The 20,050-nt window shown below is 37.6% G+C and overlaps 1 protein-coding gene across 1 annotated transcript in view; it reads left to right on the top strand.

Moving 5' to 3' along the window:
- SRPK1 (SRSF protein kinase 1) overlaps positions 1 to 20,008 on the top strand; it is a 73,463-nt gene extending 53,455 nt beyond the window's left edge. Inside the window, 8 exon segments of the mRNA XM_061397983.1 lie at positions 383 to 408; positions 838 to 1,051; positions 1,433 to 1,852; positions 2,577 to 2,677; positions 8,114 to 8,221; positions 12,530 to 12,599; positions 16,020 to 16,112; positions 17,530 to 20,008. Coding sequence (XP_061253967.1) covers positions 383 to 408; positions 838 to 1,051; positions 1,433 to 1,852; positions 2,577 to 2,677; positions 8,114 to 8,221; positions 12,530 to 12,599; positions 16,020 to 16,112; positions 17,530 to 17,714 — 1,217 coding nt within the window. The 3' untranslated portion in view covers positions 17,715 to 20,008.
- The last annotated feature ends 42 nt before the right edge of the window (positions 20,009 to 20,050 follow it).

Genomic DNA, 20,050 nt, shown 5'->3' with positions numbered 1-20,050 from the left:
GGAAGATCCACCAGAGAAGGAAATGGCAACCCACCCCAATATTTTTGCCTGGGAAATCCCATAGACAGAGGAGCCTGGTGGGCTGCAGTCCATGGGGTCACAAAAGAGTCAAACACGACAGTGACTAAACAATAGTATAAATCAGAAACGGGCACTTGGTTCTTTGCATGTACTGATGCTATTTGGAGAAGAGTTTATTTAAATTTATTTTAATGGGTCACCTTTTCTATGCATTGTTCTTTAAATGTTATTATTTTTTTTAATGTTGTTTCTCACAGTTGCTTAACACACTGTACAAAAAAGACTTCATTCTGATAGGGTGTCTTAGTTTATATTGCCTGCTGAATGCCAAGATTCTGACTTGGTTTTCTTTTCTTTTCAGTCAGTACCGCACCCCAACCTAAACCAGTAAGTATAAGGTGTTTCTACATTTAATTCTGATCTATGGGCAATGGGCAGGGGTTCTTCTCTTATGGATCACAGTTTATTTAGAGTTTAGAAAACAAAGAAAAAATGTTCCTGCGCTTCTGTAATTTTCTCCAGTAAATTCCTGTATGTCTTCAGCAAGTTTGTACTGGTGCGGCCTCCATAAATTTGAGCATGTTTGAGCGTGAACCAGCCCCACAGACTGTTCTGAGGACCAAGATTTGTTGTGTATTTTGTTTTAATTTGGTTTCATAAGAGTATCTGCATTTTTTTGGTTAATGAAAAACTTAAGTGTTGTGTTAGGGAAATAGTGGAATTTAATCAGGAAGTAATTAAAATTAATAGTTATCTCCAACTAGGGGTAATGGATTAGCCACCTGAAGGCTTTATCTGTTTGTAATCTCCGCCCAGGCTGACAAAATGTCAAAGAATAAGAAGAAGAAATTGAAGAAGAAGCAGAAGCGCCAGGCAGAATTACTAGAGAAGCGAATGCAGGAGATTGAGGAAATGGAGAAAGAGTCGGGCCCCGGGCAAAAAAGACCAAACCAGCAAGAAGAATCAGAGAGGCCTGTTGAAAGACCTTTGAAAGAGAACCCACCTAATAAAATGACCCAAGAAAAACTTGGTATAAATAGAGCATCACAAATTACTTTATAGCAAACTTTAATTTATCATTGTTATATAATGTAGTGGTTTCATGCGTACACAGCATCTCTGGGGGTGTCCTTACACAGTAAGAATATAGAACTTGTCATAAATGTTAGGGAGGTAATATTCAAATGTAATTTCTAAGTTTTCTCAGGAAATGCAACATAGACCTTTTTTAGCAATTGGGTAAGAATTAGAAGATCTTTGTCCTTCCATGAGTAGGCTTTCGATGTGCAATCATGTTTTTATGTCACTCTGTATAAGTTCTGGAAAATGTTCTAATCTTATGGAGAGATTTTTTTTTTTGCTTTCATGCATACACATACATGTGCATCCTTTTTGTCTGTTTGTTCCTTAGAAGAGTCAAGTACCACTCACCAGGATCAGACACTTACAGGACGTGGTATAGAGGGTGGTGCAGCAGAAATTAATTGCAATGGAGTAATTGAAATCATTAATTTTACTGAGAACAGTAATAAAGAAACATTGAGGCTTAAAGAGGATCTACGTAATGCTAATGACTGTGATATCCAAAATTTGAAGCAGGAACCTAGTTTACTAAGTTCCCAAAATGGAGACAGCAGCACATCTCAAGAAACAGACTCTTGTACACCTGTAACCTCTGAGGTGTCTGATACCATGATGTGCCAGTCTTCATCAAACGTAGACCAATCATTCAGTGAACAGGACATCAGCCAACTTCAAGAAAGCATTCGGGCAGAGATACCCTGTGAAGATGAACAAGAGCAAGAACATAATGGACCACTAGACAACAAAGGTAGTTTCCCATTACTCCTTTCCTCCATAAGATATTCATGAATTTCTAATACATCAGACAAAGACAAATAATGTATGTTATCACTTACATGTGGAACCCAAAAAATAAATGAGCAAAACAGAAATTGACTTGCAGGTATACATACAAATGAGAAGAGAGAGAAGGGGAAGGAAAGATGGAGGTGGGGACTGAGAAGAACAAGCTACTATGTATAATAAAATAGACAGGCTAAGGGATATATTTTACAGTCCAGGGAAATACAGCATTATTTGTGGTGACTTTAAATGGAATGTAATCTATAAAAATGCTGAGTTGCTGTGTTGTATACTGAAACTAATATGTTGTAAATCAACTATACAATTTTTTTTTAATTACCACATAGAAAAAAATTTTTCATGAGTTTCTAAAATAAAAGTATACCTTTGTTGTCATAAATATAGCTTTACAGCAGGTATCCGAGTTACCTTCAGTGTATAGATGTGTAGTTCAGTTTGATCTTTATTGGTCATATAGTGAACACACAGCGTTTTTACTTGTCGCTTTGAAGGCAGAGGTTTTATTTCTGGAAACTTGAGGTGTTGCTTTTACTTGTTTTCAGTCTTAGAAAATGTATTAATAGGTGGCCAGTTGGGGGCCTGGGTGTGTTACCTCACAGAGTTTTGTTAACCTTTGGATATTTCTCTGTTCATTGAACAGTCTTATTGATGATACCTGTTGTCTATAGGAAAATCCACTGCTGGAAATTTTCTTGTTAACCCCCTTGAGCCAAAAAATGCAGAAAAGCTCCAAGTGAAGATCGCTGATCTTGGAAATGCCTGTTGGGTGGTAAGTTAAGCTTGTCTCAGTGTTTTGAAGAGACTGGGGATAAATAAGAATTTGGACTTCGTCGTGCGAAAAGAAGAAAACATCTGCAGTTCTCAACCTAGATTGCCAGTGACCATTTTAACTTTCTCTTAACCTTTGCATGAGTAGAGAGAATGGTATGCTGAAACAGTCCCCTCCTGCCCCTGCACAAGGTACCTGTCACCGACATTCAGTGATATCCACTCTTGGCTGGTTTTATCTGTATCCTCATTGACATTCATAGTCCAAATGCCCACGTTCAGACTTTCCCTTCTGTTTTTTAAATCAGCATCTAACCAACTTATTAATTGTAACCTTTTAATTCATTTAATGTATTTTGGAGCCTTTGTCAACCACAAATTTATATCAAATTCAGTTTTATGTGATACTTGCTAATATACTACAACCTTCACGTATTCTTGACAGTTCTTTGTGATGAACAGTCTTTGCTCATGAGTCTTCTGTAGTTGACCTAGAACATGCCCAGACATGACATTGCTAAGTCAGAAGTTGAGTGCTTTTTTTAAAGGGGGGTTTTGATATATAGTATCTTATTAATACTGTTGTTTACCAAGTTAGTGCTTTTGTGTTATTTTTAATGAATATCTTTTTAAAAATCTACAAAGAGTTGCACAATAAACAGTACTATTCAAAGAGCCATATGCTTTATAAACAGGGATGCTGGAGACTATTGAGGTGAAATCCACTTTAATAGATCCTGTTCATTTTTATATTTCACATTCCCTATTCCACATGACATTCTATATCTAATGGTTCATAACCAAGTAGGATCTCAATTTCAGTATTGATTCCAGAATATTGTGGTAACATTTTAGTAAACATCAAGTCAGTACTTAGCACTAACTGATAGGAATATGGAAAAGCTTTTTAGGTAATTGGAATTATCTCACCAGGCCACCATATTTTTACCTGCATGACTACAGTGGCTCCTCACTTCTCTTCGTTGTCCTTTCCTCTTACTGTTCTCAACACAACTATCAGAGTGATCCTTTTAAATGCATGTCAGATATTCTCAAAACTTTGTGGTGGCTTCCTTTAGAATGAATAGAAGATCCTTACTGTGGCCCACATACCACCACATGAAGCAAAAAACTTAGTTTCAAAAAGAGTAGATTTTCTTCAAGTTCCTGTTCAGATGGCATCTTACCAGGGGGATCTTTGCCTGAACACCTGCCTAACATAAACCACTACTCTTTACACCCACACACCTTTTATATTCACTCACGTATTTCCTTTTTTTTCCTCTCACCCTCTCCCCTAAGTTTTCTTTCTCCACGGCACTTAACCCAATCTGATTCTACATATTTGTTTAATATCCCTTTCGCTATCATGTATGTCCCATCACAGCAGAGATTTTTTTTCATTCATTGCTGTATCTATAGTGCTTAGAACAGTACCTGGTACATAGGAGCTGCTTATTAAGTATTTAAAGCAATTATAGAGGAAAACATTGACTCTAACAAAAATCATGTGGTATAAACTTCAAACGTCTGTCAGTTTTCTGCTTACGTCATTTCAAGTTCCTTTGCCTTTGTGTTTGGAACGCCTTCCGTCACGCCTGTCTTGTGCATTTGGCATACTTTGCCTTATTTGGGTTGTCTTTCCTGTCATTTTTCTACACAGAATTAATCTATTTTCTTTAGTTCTCGCATACATTTCTTTTTTTTAATGAGTCTCTATGCTAAAGTGACTTTGTGTGGGCGCAGGCTTGACCTGGGCACTAGCACGGTGGTGACTACACGTGGCGCCTGTCCTGCCAGGTCCTGGTCTGACCCCACATCTTGCCGGTCTCTTAAGCACAGCAGCAATCTGGCATTCTCTAATGGAATTTTATATTATTTTCAAAGAGCTTGGTTTTTTAAAATATTATACTTTTCGCTCATCACTTACGCACATACATATATAGCTTAGGGTCACTTACATAGATTTTAGTTCAAAAATCTGTGCCCTTCCTTTGCCAGTTTTTCACTCCCTGCATAATGGTATTTACCTTCATTATTGTTAATAAATAACTTAGGTATATTGCTTCCAATTCTTTTCAGTTTTAGCTATTTCTTCCTTTCCAATAGGACTTACCTGCCATTATATCTATCCCCTATCTTGTCAATTTAATATGACTTTGGGCTAAATAATTTCATGTTTCTATTATTAGGACTCTGATGCTATCTTCAGCTAAACTAAGTATATATTGTGTTATGATTCCTTTTCTCTTTTTGCCTAACACTGTTGCTTCATTTATTTACGCGTTTTGTCGTTGTTTTTAACTTTTATCATTTAATTCCACCCCATACTTTGACCCATTGCTTTGAATACATACACTTTAATACACATGGATACCTTGGGTATTGGTCAACTTTTTCTTCCTAAAGAGCTCTATCCTGGAACTTGTCTTCTAATCTGTGTTCATCTCTTTGGTTCATCTGCTGCGTCACTGCCATTTGAGATTTCCTTTCATAGTCATCCTCGAGATTATTGTTAATTCTCTCTATATATACATTTTGTGTCTCTCTGATCTTCTTTCCTGGTTTACTCCATCATGGTTTTTGTTTGAAATGTATACAGCTTTTAGTGGCTTCCTAAAGGAGTGAGCATCCTTGCATAGCTAATAATGTCTTCATTCTGTTTTTATACTCAGTTGACCGCATGTAAAATTCTAGGATGAAAATCATTTTCCCTCAGAATGTTTGTCATTGCTTCATGTTTTTCTAGTTTCTTGTCATTGCTGCTGAAAGTCTAGAGTCATTCTGATTTTTGGACCTTTGTATGAAATCTTTTCCCCTGAGGAAGTCTGTGGGATCGTTTAACAGCCATGTGCCTCATGCCATCTATTTTCATCCATTAGCTAAGAACCCAGTGTGTGCTGTCAGTATTGAAACGCTGGTTCTTTGGTTTTGTTTCTTGATTTTTTTTTTTTCTTTAATTCTCTTCTTTTCTAGCTCTGGTACCTCATTATTCAAATGTTAGATTTTATTCAGGTTCTCTAATTTTCTTACATATCTCTTCTATTTTCTAACACTTCCTTTTCCAGGAGATTTCTCAGCTTGTGCTTTTAAGCCTTATATTTTCTTATTTCTCTTATTATATTCTTACTTTTTAAGAGTTCCTTGGTTCCATGATTATCTCTGAGAGGATATTATTTTTCCATTTTCTTCTTTATATGGTGTCTTCCTTGCTTTCTTTGTTTAGGGTCATTAAACAAAAGACTGACTGACCATTTGAATGGAGTGCCAGAAAGCTGTTTAGAAGCTTTGTGCCTGGTGGATCTTGTTGAATTACTCACTATAAAATGATCTGTCTGAGCTGTTTCATTTCATCCTCAGATGTCAAGGTCTTAGATTGGTCGTATTTCCCACAGAAAATTTAAGTCTTCCTCAAATCTCTTAACCAGAGAGTAAATGCCTGACTGCTAGTGTTTTGAAAACTGAGTTAAGCTAGAAAACTGGGGGTTCAGCATACAATTACATATAGTCACTTAATTGCCCTGTATTCAGAATAGTACTCTCCCCTCAACCATGCCGAGCATCCTCCAGGAGCTGTTTTACCTGCTTCAGACAAAACCTCTGTGTTGGGTCAGGGAAGGGCTGTTACACTGCATCATGCCTGTGTTCTGAGCTCTGTTTCTTTAAAAGGTGTTCTAAAGCAGTGTTCATTTGTTCAATCCCACTTACCCGCCTACTTCCAGAAATAACCTGATACCTCGAAATCCTTGGGAGGAGGAATACTGTGGTGTTTATCACTGTGCTTCTCAGCTTTCACTAGTGGCTTATTATTCAGCTTCCTTGGATCCATTAAGACATTTAATAATGATCTCTCTGCTTTCCAGCTCCTAAACTGTATTGCTGTGACTTCTTTGCCATTCTCGGTCTTTGTCAGTTTATTCTTTATTTGTTTTTTAAAATGTATTTATTTATTTGAATGTGCCGAGTCTTAGTTGCAGCATGTGGGATCTAGTTCCCTGACCAGGCCCCCTGCATTGGGAGCACATGTCTTAACTGCAACCTACAGGGAAGTCCCTGTCAAGTTTATTCTTTAAAAATTGAACACTGGATTCTCTACAGAAGTGGAGTTTCAGGAATAAGTGGATGTGTGTGTTTCCAGTTCAACTTCTTTTGATGACTCTTGGCCTCATTTATCCTTTACAGAGTCTTTGTAAGGCAGTAGTAAGGCACCATGAGTAGAGACAGCTCCCTTGAAAACAGCATGTCCATTTTTCTAAGTGTATCACCTGTAGTACATTTCCACTTCAAACTCAGTATCTGAACCCATTGTTTTCCTGTAAAACCACATCCCTCTCTAAGGCTTTCCACCCATTTTTTGTTGACAACTTCTACCACAGAGTTCCTTTTGACTCTTCTTCCTGTCTCCCACTTCTAGCCATTGAATTTTTAAATTGTGCTTATTCTTCCTGTGAATGTCCTTGGTTTTAACACTTCTCTCTCCTGTTTTCACAGCCATTGTTCAGATGTTCATTACTAAGCCTAAATCTGGCCATAAACCAAAAGAAGATTACCGGAATGGTGTTCTCAGAGGTCCTGTCAGTATTCTTACAGGACACTCTCCTGTTTCCTAACATGCTGTGGTGTTCTTTTGTCGCCAGATGAAATCTGAACTCTTCAACCTAGCAGTTAGCTGTGTTTGGCTTTTGCAAATGTCTTTCCATGCCTTTGTGATGTCCCCTCTACCTGAAGTACTTCTGGTCAAACTTGTTCCCTTTGGAGCTCCTCTCAGTGTTGGTTTTCTGCCTGAAGCTTACTCTGCCTAAATTCTGCGCTTCACAAATTGCTGTTTTCTTTATTTTTAGATGTTTTCCCTTTTCCCCATACATGTGTTAAAGAAACTGGTTGTTTTGATCATTGCATCTCCATAGTGGTTAACATGGTCCCCAAGATAAATGTTTTGTATTTTTGGAGGGGTGAGGTAGCAAAACGAGACTGAAGGCAAGAAGTCTTTGGGTGGTGTTTGTAAGGCTCTTAAAACTTGAAACCTACATCTTTTATTTTCTCATGATGAGAACACAGCAAGGAAAAGTTTGAATGGAACCTAAATTGGGAACATTTATATGTTGAAATGCAAAGTATTTTAGACAAACAAACAACTTTTGTTTGGGGTGATAGTTTTCCATTTCTTAAAAAACAATTTGTTATTGCCTAACCTGTGTTATCCATATGTAAGTTCAGGCTCATGTTTGCAGAAATAATTTAGAGCAGATGGCATGTAAAGAAAAGTGCTATTTAAAGCCAATAGCATAAAAATGATACTTAAGAAATGAGCCACACGAGAACTTTGGTTTAGGGAAAACTTTGGTGAATTTATCTTAATCTCCATTATTAAGCAATTATGACTTGTTACTTTTTAGAATAAATGAATCTTAAAATACTGTTTCCTTCATTTACTCAGCACAAACATTTCACCGAAGATATTCAAACAAGGCAGTATCGCTCCTTGGAAGTTTTGATAGGATCTGGCTATAATACTCCTGCTGACATTTGGAGCACAGCATGCATGGTAATGTTTTTCCTGTTGACTTTAACTTGTTATGTGGTAATTTGCTAATTTCAGTAGACCAGCAATTTAAAAAAATAGTAAAGAAATTTTTTTCTGACTTACTACTGGCACTCTAAATCCCATGTCTGGAGAGGTCTGAATTCAAAACCTTAGGTATAAACATCTGGCATTCCTTTCAGTTCCTGCCCAATTCCTGTTAGGTGAAGGAACCAAATGTTTCTTATTACAGATGGGGCTGGGGGTGGGTGTTAAAAACAACTGCTCAGAAGTGGTATTGCTTTTGCAGGTTACAGGTACCCCTTGCCCTTTCAGCTCTATTATCAGATAGGAAAAACCCTGGAAATTGATTCATTCTATACAGTTCTATTGGAGAAGGAAATGGCAACCCACTCAAGTGTTCTTGCCTGGAGAATCCCAGGGACAGAGGAGCCTAGTGGGCTGCTGTCTATGGGGTCGCACAGAGTCAGACACGACTGACGTGACTTAGCAGCATACAGTTCTATACATTCAGCAGTTCTTCAGACATGAAGCTCAGTCATCCATGGATTCTTAAGTTGCTGCTTTCTCCTTGTCAAGCAACTACTCAAGTGATCAGATTTAGTTGCTATTAAATGACTTCCCACAAATAGCTTCATGTTGGAGCATATTAAATTGTTTCCTGAAATGGAGGTATTCTGATTTGTGATTGTGTGTTTTACTTTTTTCTCTCCTACTTGTTGTAAGTGCCGTACGGGCAGGAGCCATGTCTATTATTATGTATAGCTAAGTGTCTGGTTCAGGGCCTGAGACTTTTTGAGGGGGTGCTTACAGTGCATTTCTAATGCTCACTACCCAGAGTCATCACAGACTTCACAGATTAAAGGCATAGTTTTCCACAAGACTATTCTCACTTCAGACACCAGCTGCAAGCTCGGGGGTCCACAGGCCACCTACACTCCTGACCATCTGGCTACGAATTGGGGATTTCCACTATCCTTTCAGATTTAGTAATTTGCTAGAATCATTCACAGAACTCAAGAAAGAGCTAAAATATTACAGTTCTGATATAAAGGATATAAATCAGGACCACCCAAATGAAAACATGCATATATTGAGGCCTGAGAGGGTACCAGAGATGAAGAAACTTCTGTGTCCTTAGCATACCTGACTTTCCTGACAAATCAATGTGTATCACCAACCAGGGAAGTTCACCCAAGCTTTGAGTGCCCAGAGTTTTTATTGAGATTTCATTACAGTCTCTAGCCTCCTTATCCTTCCGCGAGATTAGGAGGTCAGGCATGACAACATTCAGTTCAACACCTCAACTTCCTGATTGTACAATTGGTCTTACCCACACTGGGGGCATGTTCATCCCTGCTCTTGAAACTGTGTCTAGGGACCCACTATGAGTCACCTTATTAGTATAAACTGAAGAGCGGTCCTAAGGGGCCCACCATGAATAAGAGTCACTTTTATGACTTGGAAATCCCAAGAGTTTAGAGGTGCCCTCCCAGGAAACAAGAACAAGATCAAACAAATTCATTAGTATACAATAATACTTAATAAATATTTGTGGACCATCAAATGACTGAACTAAACCAGAAACAAACTATAATTTCAGCTGTTATTTTGTTTTGACACATCAGTGGTCTTTTAAGCAGGGGGCTACCCGAAATGAAGATGGTTTGGTATTGGTGCACAAGATGAAAAACATTGGGAAAAAAACTTCTTTCTTGCCATACTTTAAAGCTTTGTATTGAGGGATTTGATGTGGTAGAGGAAATAACTGATACAGATGCCCCCATACAAAATATAGCTAGTGTGTAGGTGGCCTTTGATTTACTATGATGTGGTTTTTAATAGTTTAGTTGAGGGCAGTAAGTCCTGCTTGCTGTTGAAAATAGTACTGACAATGTCAGGCTTAAGAAGTAAGGCAAAAAAGATGAAAGGAGGGGTTGGTTAACGTAGGCCCCTCTTTGGACCAGCTCACATACAGGAATTTTGTTGAGTAAGGGAAGGTACTTAACTGACTTGAGACAGTATCATGAAAACTTGAGCCCCATTTATTACCCCAGATTTCTCTCATTTGCTAATAGACATAGAAATATTGCTTTAAATATCACCATACTCAGAGAATAAAAATAAATCTTAGAATATCATAAGTGTCCTGGAGACATGGATCCTCCTTCATCCTGTGCAATCAATTGATAGAAAGATTGGGACCCTTTCTGAGAAGTAAAAAGGCAAGTTGTGAGATTGCCTACCACTTTAGTGATTGATACTACAAAGTTAGAAGCAATTATAAGAAGGGAATGTTCTGTGAAGAGCATTAAGAATGAATAAAGAATAGATACTGTGTCCACAGTTTTATCTTTCCAGAATATCATACAGTTGAAATTAAACAGCATGATTTGTTAGCTTTTTTTTTAACTTTGTAATACTCATTTATGGTTCCTCCGTGTCTTTTCATGACTTGATAGTTCATTCCTTTTTAGCACTGAATAATATTCCATTATCTGGAGGTATCAGCACACTAGATTTAGTAACTGGTTTTGCCTGTGGCTGTTAGCATGACCCTGACTGGCATAGAATAGGCCCTTTGGTCAGCATGAGACAAGGACAGGAGTGTAGCACCAGAGCCCTGGATCTGGGATGGACTTGGCCTTTCCGTTCTGGTCAGGTTGCTCATCTGTAAAGGAAAGATGTTCAACTAGGTGTTTTGTAAGCAAGTTTCTAGGGGTTTTTAGTTCTGTTGTGATCTTTTGGTTTGGGTTGGGTTTTTTGTACTGTTAATTATAAAATTGTAACTAATAAGCAACTACCTTATGTTCCAAAAATAAAGTTCTTTTAGAGAACTTTAAGTATCTAGGTGGAAAGTTTTAGTGTTTTTGATCTGTTTTTGTTTTGCCACACCACATGGCATGTGGAAGGAACTTTAGTTCCCCAACCAGGAATTGAACCTATGCCTCCTGCATTGGAAGAGTAAAGACTTAACCACTGGACTTCCAGGAACGTGCCTAGAGTATTTTAAATTTTTAGAAAACTATCTTCTTTTTTAACTTGTAATATTTTCACTGAATCTCAACATGAGGAAAAATTAAAGTACTGGTTTTAGGAGAGATTGACAAATTTTGATGAACAAGAATCCGTTTGTTTCTGTTCTGCTTTGAGGGTGTAACAAGTATCTGCTTTATCAGTGTAGTTCAGTAACGAACTGCTAGCATGTAAAACAAGCTATGCTGAGCAAGGAGCCACACAGCATTGCTGACATTTTAGAGACAATCCTGAAACTTCTGGTTTTGTGGTCTTGTTCTGGGCAGTAGTACAGCCCAGGTGATACATTTTTGAGAAAGACTCTGCTTTTGTGACAATGGCAGACCACCAAGACCTAGACCTGGATCTAAATTGAGAATGTGCCCCAACTAAATTCACCCCACATTCCTGAGATTGTCTGGGATACTTGGCACCATTGAGTCAGTCAAAATTAACCCGTGGTTACTAGCACTTGACTGATAACTGTACTTTTTATATCAATAAGGTCCTTTTTAAAACTGCTGTTAAATTACTTGCTCTCTTGTTAATCATTGAAAAATTAATACAGCCCCATCACTCGGATGCTGTCCTCTGTACTGACACTTACTCCTAAGGAAATCGCTTTTTCAGGCCCTCTTAAACTGTTTACAAATTTTCTTGTTATAGGAGACATGCCTCTCTTTTTCTGATTGTTGAATGCATACCTGCTGATCAGTATTAGTGGCTTCTGACTCCGTTTATACTTCATCTTTTTCTGATTCTCTATAGACCAAGGAATTGGGAACTCTCTATCTGGGACAGTTTAAGAAGTGCTTTCCAAAGCAAAACTTACTTTAAAAGTGCTTTCTACCAAACTCTAAAGAGTCCTAAGTAGAAAAATTTCTGAATTTTTTTGGTTTTAAGTACAAAATCTTAATTTCTAGATGTGTGAATTTATTAAAAAATACTCACCTCATGAATAATTTAATAACTTAGAATCACCTTAGATATGTCCCTCTCTGAGCAAAAAGAGAAACTTAAGAGAGTTGAATTAATGATTAAGAGATTGGGACGCAGGGGGCTTGGAATAATCCATATATTGATATTAACTGAGCTTTTGCAGTTTTCTTGCTCCATTTTATTAAGGTGCAGGTGTGAAAGGAAAGTTCTTTAAGAATAATTTTAGACAATGTTTTAAATGATCATTTGCAGGTTTTTCCAAGAAAAAAAATTACTAAAATTGAGCCAAATAGCAGTAAACTTCCCAGAGGTCTTTTTTTTTTTAAGGCTTTCATAAGCTTTTCCTCTTTTTCTTAGGCCTTTGAACTGGCCACAGGCGACTATTTATTTGAACCTCATTCGGGGGAGGAGTACACTCGAGATGAAGGTAGGTCCTCTCACCTGAGGCTGTCTGTGCATGGTGGCTGTCATCTGTTAGTACTAAAGAGCCTTAGTCTTCTTAGTGTGCTAAGTATATATAAATCCCAGAAAAGAAATATATTTTATATTAAGTATTAGATATAGTAGATATTTTATGATAGATATTAAAGAATTCTATGTAAAGATTAGAGAAAAGGCCACAGTTGGTTGAACTGAAACTTGTATTTGCCAGATTTCTTCTAAAGCATCTAGTTGTCTTCCTTCCTGTATATTAGTAAATCAGTGATTCATTCTTTACCCAGTTTGGATCTACCTGTTCATCGATTTGTTGCCTAGTTATGCTTCCAACTTTATCCGGAAGTCAATTTCAACATACATACACTCCTTGAATGCAGAGAATATATCCTCTTTGTCTATATAAATTATACAGCATTTAGCGTTCTTTTTTTTTTCCTTTCTGAAAATGAAAGCTATATATTTTTTCTTTTTAAATGATACTAACATTTAGAATTCCATTTTAAAAGAAAATATTACAGGTTTATATTTTACAATACCAGTAGGAAAAGCCTAAGCTGTCAGTTGCTCTATCTGAGAGGCTGTGAAACCAGACAATTAAATGTGTGATTATTTTTTTTTAATCATGGTGGCGTTCAAGTAACTAGATGATAGCATGAATTTAAGAACTTTATTAAAGGAATGTTTTACCTTCTTTATTATGTGATTTTGGCGCTTTTGTTTTCAGAATCATTGGGGATTACTTTGAGAGAGTACTGCCACTGTACCCACCCAGGGTGGAAAATAGGTCTTTTACTTTCTGTGCTTTCCTTGATCCTTTAAGAAAACAGGTTCTGTGCTGTATGGAACTGACAGTGCTCTTTTCTCAAACTGGGGTGTCAATAGGCAGTGTTAGTAAAACCTCCTAATAAGTATTGTTTGGAAAATGCTCTGCTAACTAATCTCCACAGCCATATACCTATTTTAATGGGTACAATTTGGACATAATTTCAATACATAAGCCCCTTTTAAGAATATACTATAATTACTACCTCTGTACACACTTGATTTTCCCTATTATCTGCTTGCTTCTTTTCTGGATTATAAGTTTGGGGGCATAGACTTAACACTGTTTTAGAAATGCACTACTAGGGACTTCCCTGGTAGTCCAGTGGTTAAGATTTCATGCTCCCAATGCAGGGGGCCCAGGTTCAATCCCTGGTCAAGGTATTAAGATCCCACATGTTGCACTGCACAGCACAGCAAAAAAAAGAAAGCCCTACTATATCTGTTTTGTAAGGGTAATTAATTTTTTTTCTTTCCCTAGATTCCCTATAAATAGTCTGTGGTACAAAACTCATATAGTGGCTAGAATTATATTATATGGGGTATTATGCTATCAAACCTGAAAAGTGAAATGTAAATGAAAGTCTCAAGAGACGTGAGAGAACCAGTTACCCTAGATATTTAGATCATAACTTACTCCCTTCCATTCCAGTCAATACTAATAGTCCTGAGATAAAACCTCAGTACTATAGGAGCAGGAAAAAGTAAACGCTTAGCCCTCGCTAGTGTAGGCATAGGGTTAGGAGTCATGGTAGGACTGGGGCCTAAGTAGCATGTCTTCTGCTATTAGAGACATTCCACAGCCCTAAACCTTAGAATAATACTTAATAATTTTGCCTGTCAGGTATATTAATCCTATGATTAATTGATAAACGAGAGGTAGGTTGCTGCAACTAAAAGTAATGTTACGATTTCAAGGGGAAAATAATTCCTTAGCATAAGAAAAATAATAAAAGAACCAGTATTTTACTTGGAAGTTTACAGTAAGACAAATTATAGTCTCATTTATAATTAATGTATAAAAAGATACTTATTTGCAGATCCTGCCTAAAATTGGCAAAAATTTCGTATCAGTGAAATACTTGTTACCAGATCATAAATTCAGTCAGACCGCCCAAAGGTTATAGTGAGTTCATGAATAAAAAGCTGCTTTTAAATGACACCAGTGAGTCCTTTACATGAAAAATAGGAAGCACCTGAAACCTTCCCAAATTCCCAGATATGTGAATGTCCCTAGCATATTATTCCCCTCTGAGATACATTATTAGAAGGTTTCAGTGATTCCTTTTGACCTTGATTCTATAACTGCAGAATTAAAGTCATTTTTAAAACTGTTTTGTGGCTAGGAGCCATTGCTTTTTAAATCTCTTCGTATTTCCTTTCTGCCACCTGCAGAGAAAGGTAGTAGGGCTGTCTGTAGGTGTGGATGCAGGCTAGTCCAAGCTCACCTGGAGACGAACTGCACGTCTCCTAGCAGCGCTCACAGTCCATAGTCCTGCTGGGACAGTTACAAGGCACTGCATGACTTAAACACTTTAGAGCCAAATGTGGTCAAGTATAATAGCTGTGCTTTAAATGTTGTTGCTAATTTTTTCTTTAAAACTATAATTTATTAAATTACAAAAAACCCTCTGGACAAGACATGATGAGATAGGGGCTGTTACCTGAGCTCTAGCTCTTATTAGCTGTGTAACTCAAGTAGTCCATTCACCTTGAGGTTTTATTTTCTCACCTTTAAAATGGGGTATTTAATTTTTGGCCTGTTCTACAAGGTGATTGTGAAAACTTAATCATATGTGAGTGCTTTGTCATGAACATTCTTAAATAAAGTGATATTATTTCCCACAGAGCCCTATTGAACACTGTTATAAATATCTGTTATCAGTATCTATCCTAGAATGTCTGAAGCATATTGGTACACTTTTTACCTTACTTGTAAAACCCACCTGAACCTAAACATATAGACAAAATAGAAATAAAATAGATAAGCCTCCAAACTTTAGAATGGGACTTGCCAACTACAGGTGATCAATCACCTGAAATAATTCTTGGCCTTCCCAGTCTTCCCTTGAGTATCCTGGGTTTATTTGTAGTTCCTTTTAAGTAGCTAGTTTTTGAAAAAGCTATTCATAGAAAAACCTCTTTTACAGCTTGTCCTTGATCCTGTTCTTCTTACCCTTCTATTTTAGACCACATTGCGCACATTATAGAGCTGATAGGCAGAATTCCAAGACGCTTTGCCCTCAGTGGGAAATATTCACAGGACTTCTTCAATCGCAGAGGTAGTATTGTTAACATGAGTTTTCATCTAGGTCCCAGGGATGCAGCTTCAGGAAGCAGAGCATTCACACCAAGATGGTTTTTAGTTACCACTCAAGTCCCACTGGAGTGGTTATCTGATTTGTAATGGTTTTCTGGATTCTCCATTAGTTGGATAGAGTCCTCTTCTCATTTAGGACAGAAAGCAAGCTGAAATGCTTTACAAAGAGGTGTGCATGCTACTCTTTCTGCCAGTGTTTAGAATTATGTTCGTTATTCCTATTATGTATGTCTTTTTCCCCCCTCTTGAAATGTTTGAAACATACAGATCACATTGCATTGATCATAGAACTTCTGGGGAAGGTGCCTCGCAAGCTCATTGTGGCAGGAAAATATTCCAAGGAATTTTTCACCAAAAAAGGTAAAAGAAGTGTGTTTGTTCCCAGACATTGAGGGGACAAAAGTGTTTGACAATGAAGAGGTAAGTACTGCTGGGTACAGTGTCCTCAACACCTCAAGAAGGATGCTTCTTCCTTGAATGCAGAGCTGTGACTTAGCAGAGACTGGAGCCAGACCATCTGGGTTCAGATTCCAACTGCTGTACTACTGATACGATCTTTGACCCAAACTCAGTCTCCTGATTTCTAAATGGGGATTACTTCATATTAAATTAGTAGTGGGCACATAGTTCGTTGATTATTCCTACTATAGCACTTCTGAAAAATGGGCAGATTTTGCTGAGGCAGTTCTATCAAAAGACAAGTAAAATTAATTTTTATACTTTGAATTTCATAAGTTTATGTTATCATTTATTAGTAAGGAAAACAAAGATAAAATTCACCTTAAATTTTTTACTGGATAATATTATGTTGACATATTTAAATATGTATTTCTTAAGCATTCCAAATACTGAAATGTGAAAACCTGATCCTACAAGGGGCTAGAAAACTGTCCAACCTTTTTTCCCTTTTTGTCATGGTTCCCTTTTTCCTCAAAATCTCTATACTTGTGCTAAGAAAAATCTTTTTTTGTCAGCACTTGAGAGCAAGCAAGCATTTCTTAATGTTTCTATTTGGGGCAAGAAGATGGTGAAGTGCTTCCTGAGAGTTCTTCCTTTTGTGCAAAGTCAGGTTAATGGCATGCATGTACCAAGTAGGTAATCAGGCACTCACTGCCCACAGAAGAGACTTCAAATAAGTGTTATATAAGAAAAAAAAATTTAAAGCAGCATTAACCTTAACAAGTCACTGATAATTGACTGTCTTTAAAAAAAAAAAAATTGTTTCGAGGAGGCAAAAGGAGATTGATGTTCCAAAATGGTACAGTGTGATTCAGCTGTATCTGAAAATTTGTGTTTTTTTAGTTTTATTTTTATACATGTTGGACGTGGTTTTTAGCTCATTATTTTTTAATTACTGCCTTATTTTGAAGCAACATTTACTAGATTATTGAGCCAAAAATAGAGTACAAGCAAATTATTCTTCATATGTGGTAATAAATTGCCTCTGAATACCATAAGACCATGCTGAGTATATCAGCTTTTAATTTTCAGTTTAGTGAATACCTCGTTCCTGACAGGCCTACCCAACTTGCTCAGGACGAAAAATCCTAGAATGGTGGATCAAAATATTGTTTTAAATTTTTAGGCCTCGTGAAAAATGGAGACACTTCTTTCCAAGGAAGGCATTAGATAAGAGAGGTGCTTTATGAATAGAGAAGGATTAGATTCTGGTGGCAGTTTGATTTCTTGATAGACTGCCTGGATTAGTTCCTGGATTTCCGCAGAACAATGTCACTTAGCAATGTTGGTCAGTTTCTTTGTACTGTCTTTACCGTAGGTGACCTGAAACACATCACGAAGCTGAAACCCTGGGGCCTTTTTGAGGTTCTAGTGGAGAAGTATGAGTGGCCTCAGGAAGAGGCAGCCGGCTTCACAGATTTCTTACTGCCCATGTTGGAGCTGATCCCCGAGAAGAGGGCCACTGCCGCCGATTGTCTCCGGCACCCTTGGCTCAACTCTTAAGCCCAGTCCAGCACTGCAGCAGAGATCACGGGCTGGCCCTCCACCCCTCCCCTCCAAGCATTTCCCCCTTCCCTTTTCAGGGTGAAGCTCTGCCTTCAAGGGTTTCTAGGGTGTTTGTGTCTTTTATTTAATCCAACATGTTCATTTGGGTTTGCTTACTTGACCCTGTGGAGATCCTCCCACAGCCATTGGGCATCCTAGGTGAATTTGGCCTTGATTGGGCTCTGCCAAAGACTAATGGACTAAAATGTGAAACAGCCTCACACCCTGTACCCTTGTCTTTCCATCAGGACATCCTTTAAATTATAAGCATCCTTTTAAAAAGAGCTATGAAGATGTATGAGCTCATCCTTTTATTCACTGACTCTAAGAGTCAAATATTCTAGTGCATATCCTGTTGCCAGCATGAGGATGAGAAGGGGAAAGGGTGTTACTTCTATGTACAGCAGAGACATTAAACTTGCTGTATCCAGGCTGCATCATCTTCCTGGATTGTTTCTGTTGTTCTCTTTTCTTCATATTTTTTTCTGCGACTTTTAAGCTACTGTGTTTTTAAATGAGCTGTATAAACACCAAATTTAGGTAACATTTATCACTGTTCAAAGCACTGTCAAATTCCTTTCATCCTTTAATAACCCTAAGGTCCTCGAATCTTCAGTCTGATTTTTGATGGAAACAGAACTGGAACCATTGACTAGTAATTTCTTCAGAACCACATATGTTCTGCAAACAGTCCTTTCCTATGTCTTTTCTGTACCCTAATAGCAGAATTACTTTGATTGGCTGTTTATTTTTTGTTTTTTAATCCCTGGCTGGCACTTTACTCATTGCACTTGAGTTTATTGCCCCATAATTAAAGAATTGAGGATGACTCTGGGAAAGAGAACTAAGTTTCAGAGATTTTCCCATCTAAGAAGAAACTATCCTAGAGTTCTTGGGTTTGTTTTTTTTTTTTTTACAAACAGTCCCCAATTTTTATTTAGGGCCTTTGCTTTACCTCGTCCAGAATTCAGCCATGAAGCAGTTTCCCCTTATGGCTTTGCCCTTCTCATTTTCTCAGAGGCTTCAGGTCTTAAACGAAATCCCAGGATACAAGAACCAAGGGGAGGGGGTGGGATGGTACTTTTTTCATTGTTGTTTATTTTGAGGGTTGTGTTTGTTTTTATTACTTTTCTTTCTCGATTGGTTTAAGATTAGCCATTCTCTGCTGCTATTTCCTTGTATAATGTAAGTTTTAAATTTTGAGATGATTGAAATGTACTTGAGGCTTTTTTTTTTTTTTAATGGGAAAAGGAATTTGTGAATCTTATTTTAGGATGAGCCTCTCCTAGACTTGCCCTAGACATTACATATATTCCTCGGGTCATATTGAAAAGCAAAAGGGGCAGGATTGGGGTCACAGCTGCTTGTTCTGCACGGACCAAGTGGGCCTTGGGGATTCAGCATTCTCCAGAAGTGGCTACGGGACTGATTTACAGAACGCCAAGGAGGTGCAACTTGAGGCTCCGCTAACAAAGCAGCGATGAGACTGCTGGGTGGCCAACTTTCTGTACAGAAAATTGGAATCTAGATTCTGTCATTTACCAACAAAGGCAAAGGAAAAAGTGGTGCAATTATGCAATCCATTTAACTCACAAACATATTACCCTGAATAACTGGCCAGCCGTTTCATCGGATCCTTGATGGTAATCCTGAAATCAGACATGTTCCTGTAGAAAGAATTTTAAATGAGGCTGTCTATGCACCTATCAAGAATAAAGAAAATAGATTGTATCAAACAACGGCAGGGAAAATCCTTCAGCAGTTCTAATCCACTTTTGGTTTTCAGCGATATATACATGTAAAGCAATACCAGACTAGAACTGAATTCTTTCCTACACTGTAAAATCACAATTGTGGAATGATAGGAATTCTGGTGATGACATTAAAGTGAACTAAGCAAAACATACACAAATAGAAGGCCCTGTTTTAACAACTAACATGAAGAGAAATGTAATGAGAGAACCTGTAACTTCATTTTGGAAATGTTTTCCCACCAAATAAGGGCTTTCCCCCCATCTCTTAAAGAGCCAGATGAATTCAAAGCCGTAGAAAGAGGCAGCTGCAGAATTTGATCTTCCAAGTTTTCCCATGTACCTTTATTGAACTTACTGTCAAATTGCCAGGATCTCACTAAAGGATTTCTATTTGCTCTCAGTAAAAAATAAAACCCCAAACACATTTTTATTCTTTCTACTGGGTGCATTGTCTGTTTTCTTTGTAAATGCAGTACAATAAAATTATTTAATAACCTACATGTTTCCAGAAGATTTCTGTTTGTTGCCCAAGTTAATCTG

The sequence above is a fragment of the Bos javanicus genome, chromosome 23 (genome assembly GCF_032452875.1).
Source record: "Bos javanicus breed banteng chromosome 23, ARS-OSU_banteng_1.0, whole genome shotgun sequence".
Taxonomy (NCBI): Eukaryota; Metazoa; Chordata; class Mammalia; order Artiodactyla; family Bovidae; genus Bos; species Bos javanicus.
This window is presented reverse-complemented; position numbering and strand designations above follow the sequence as displayed.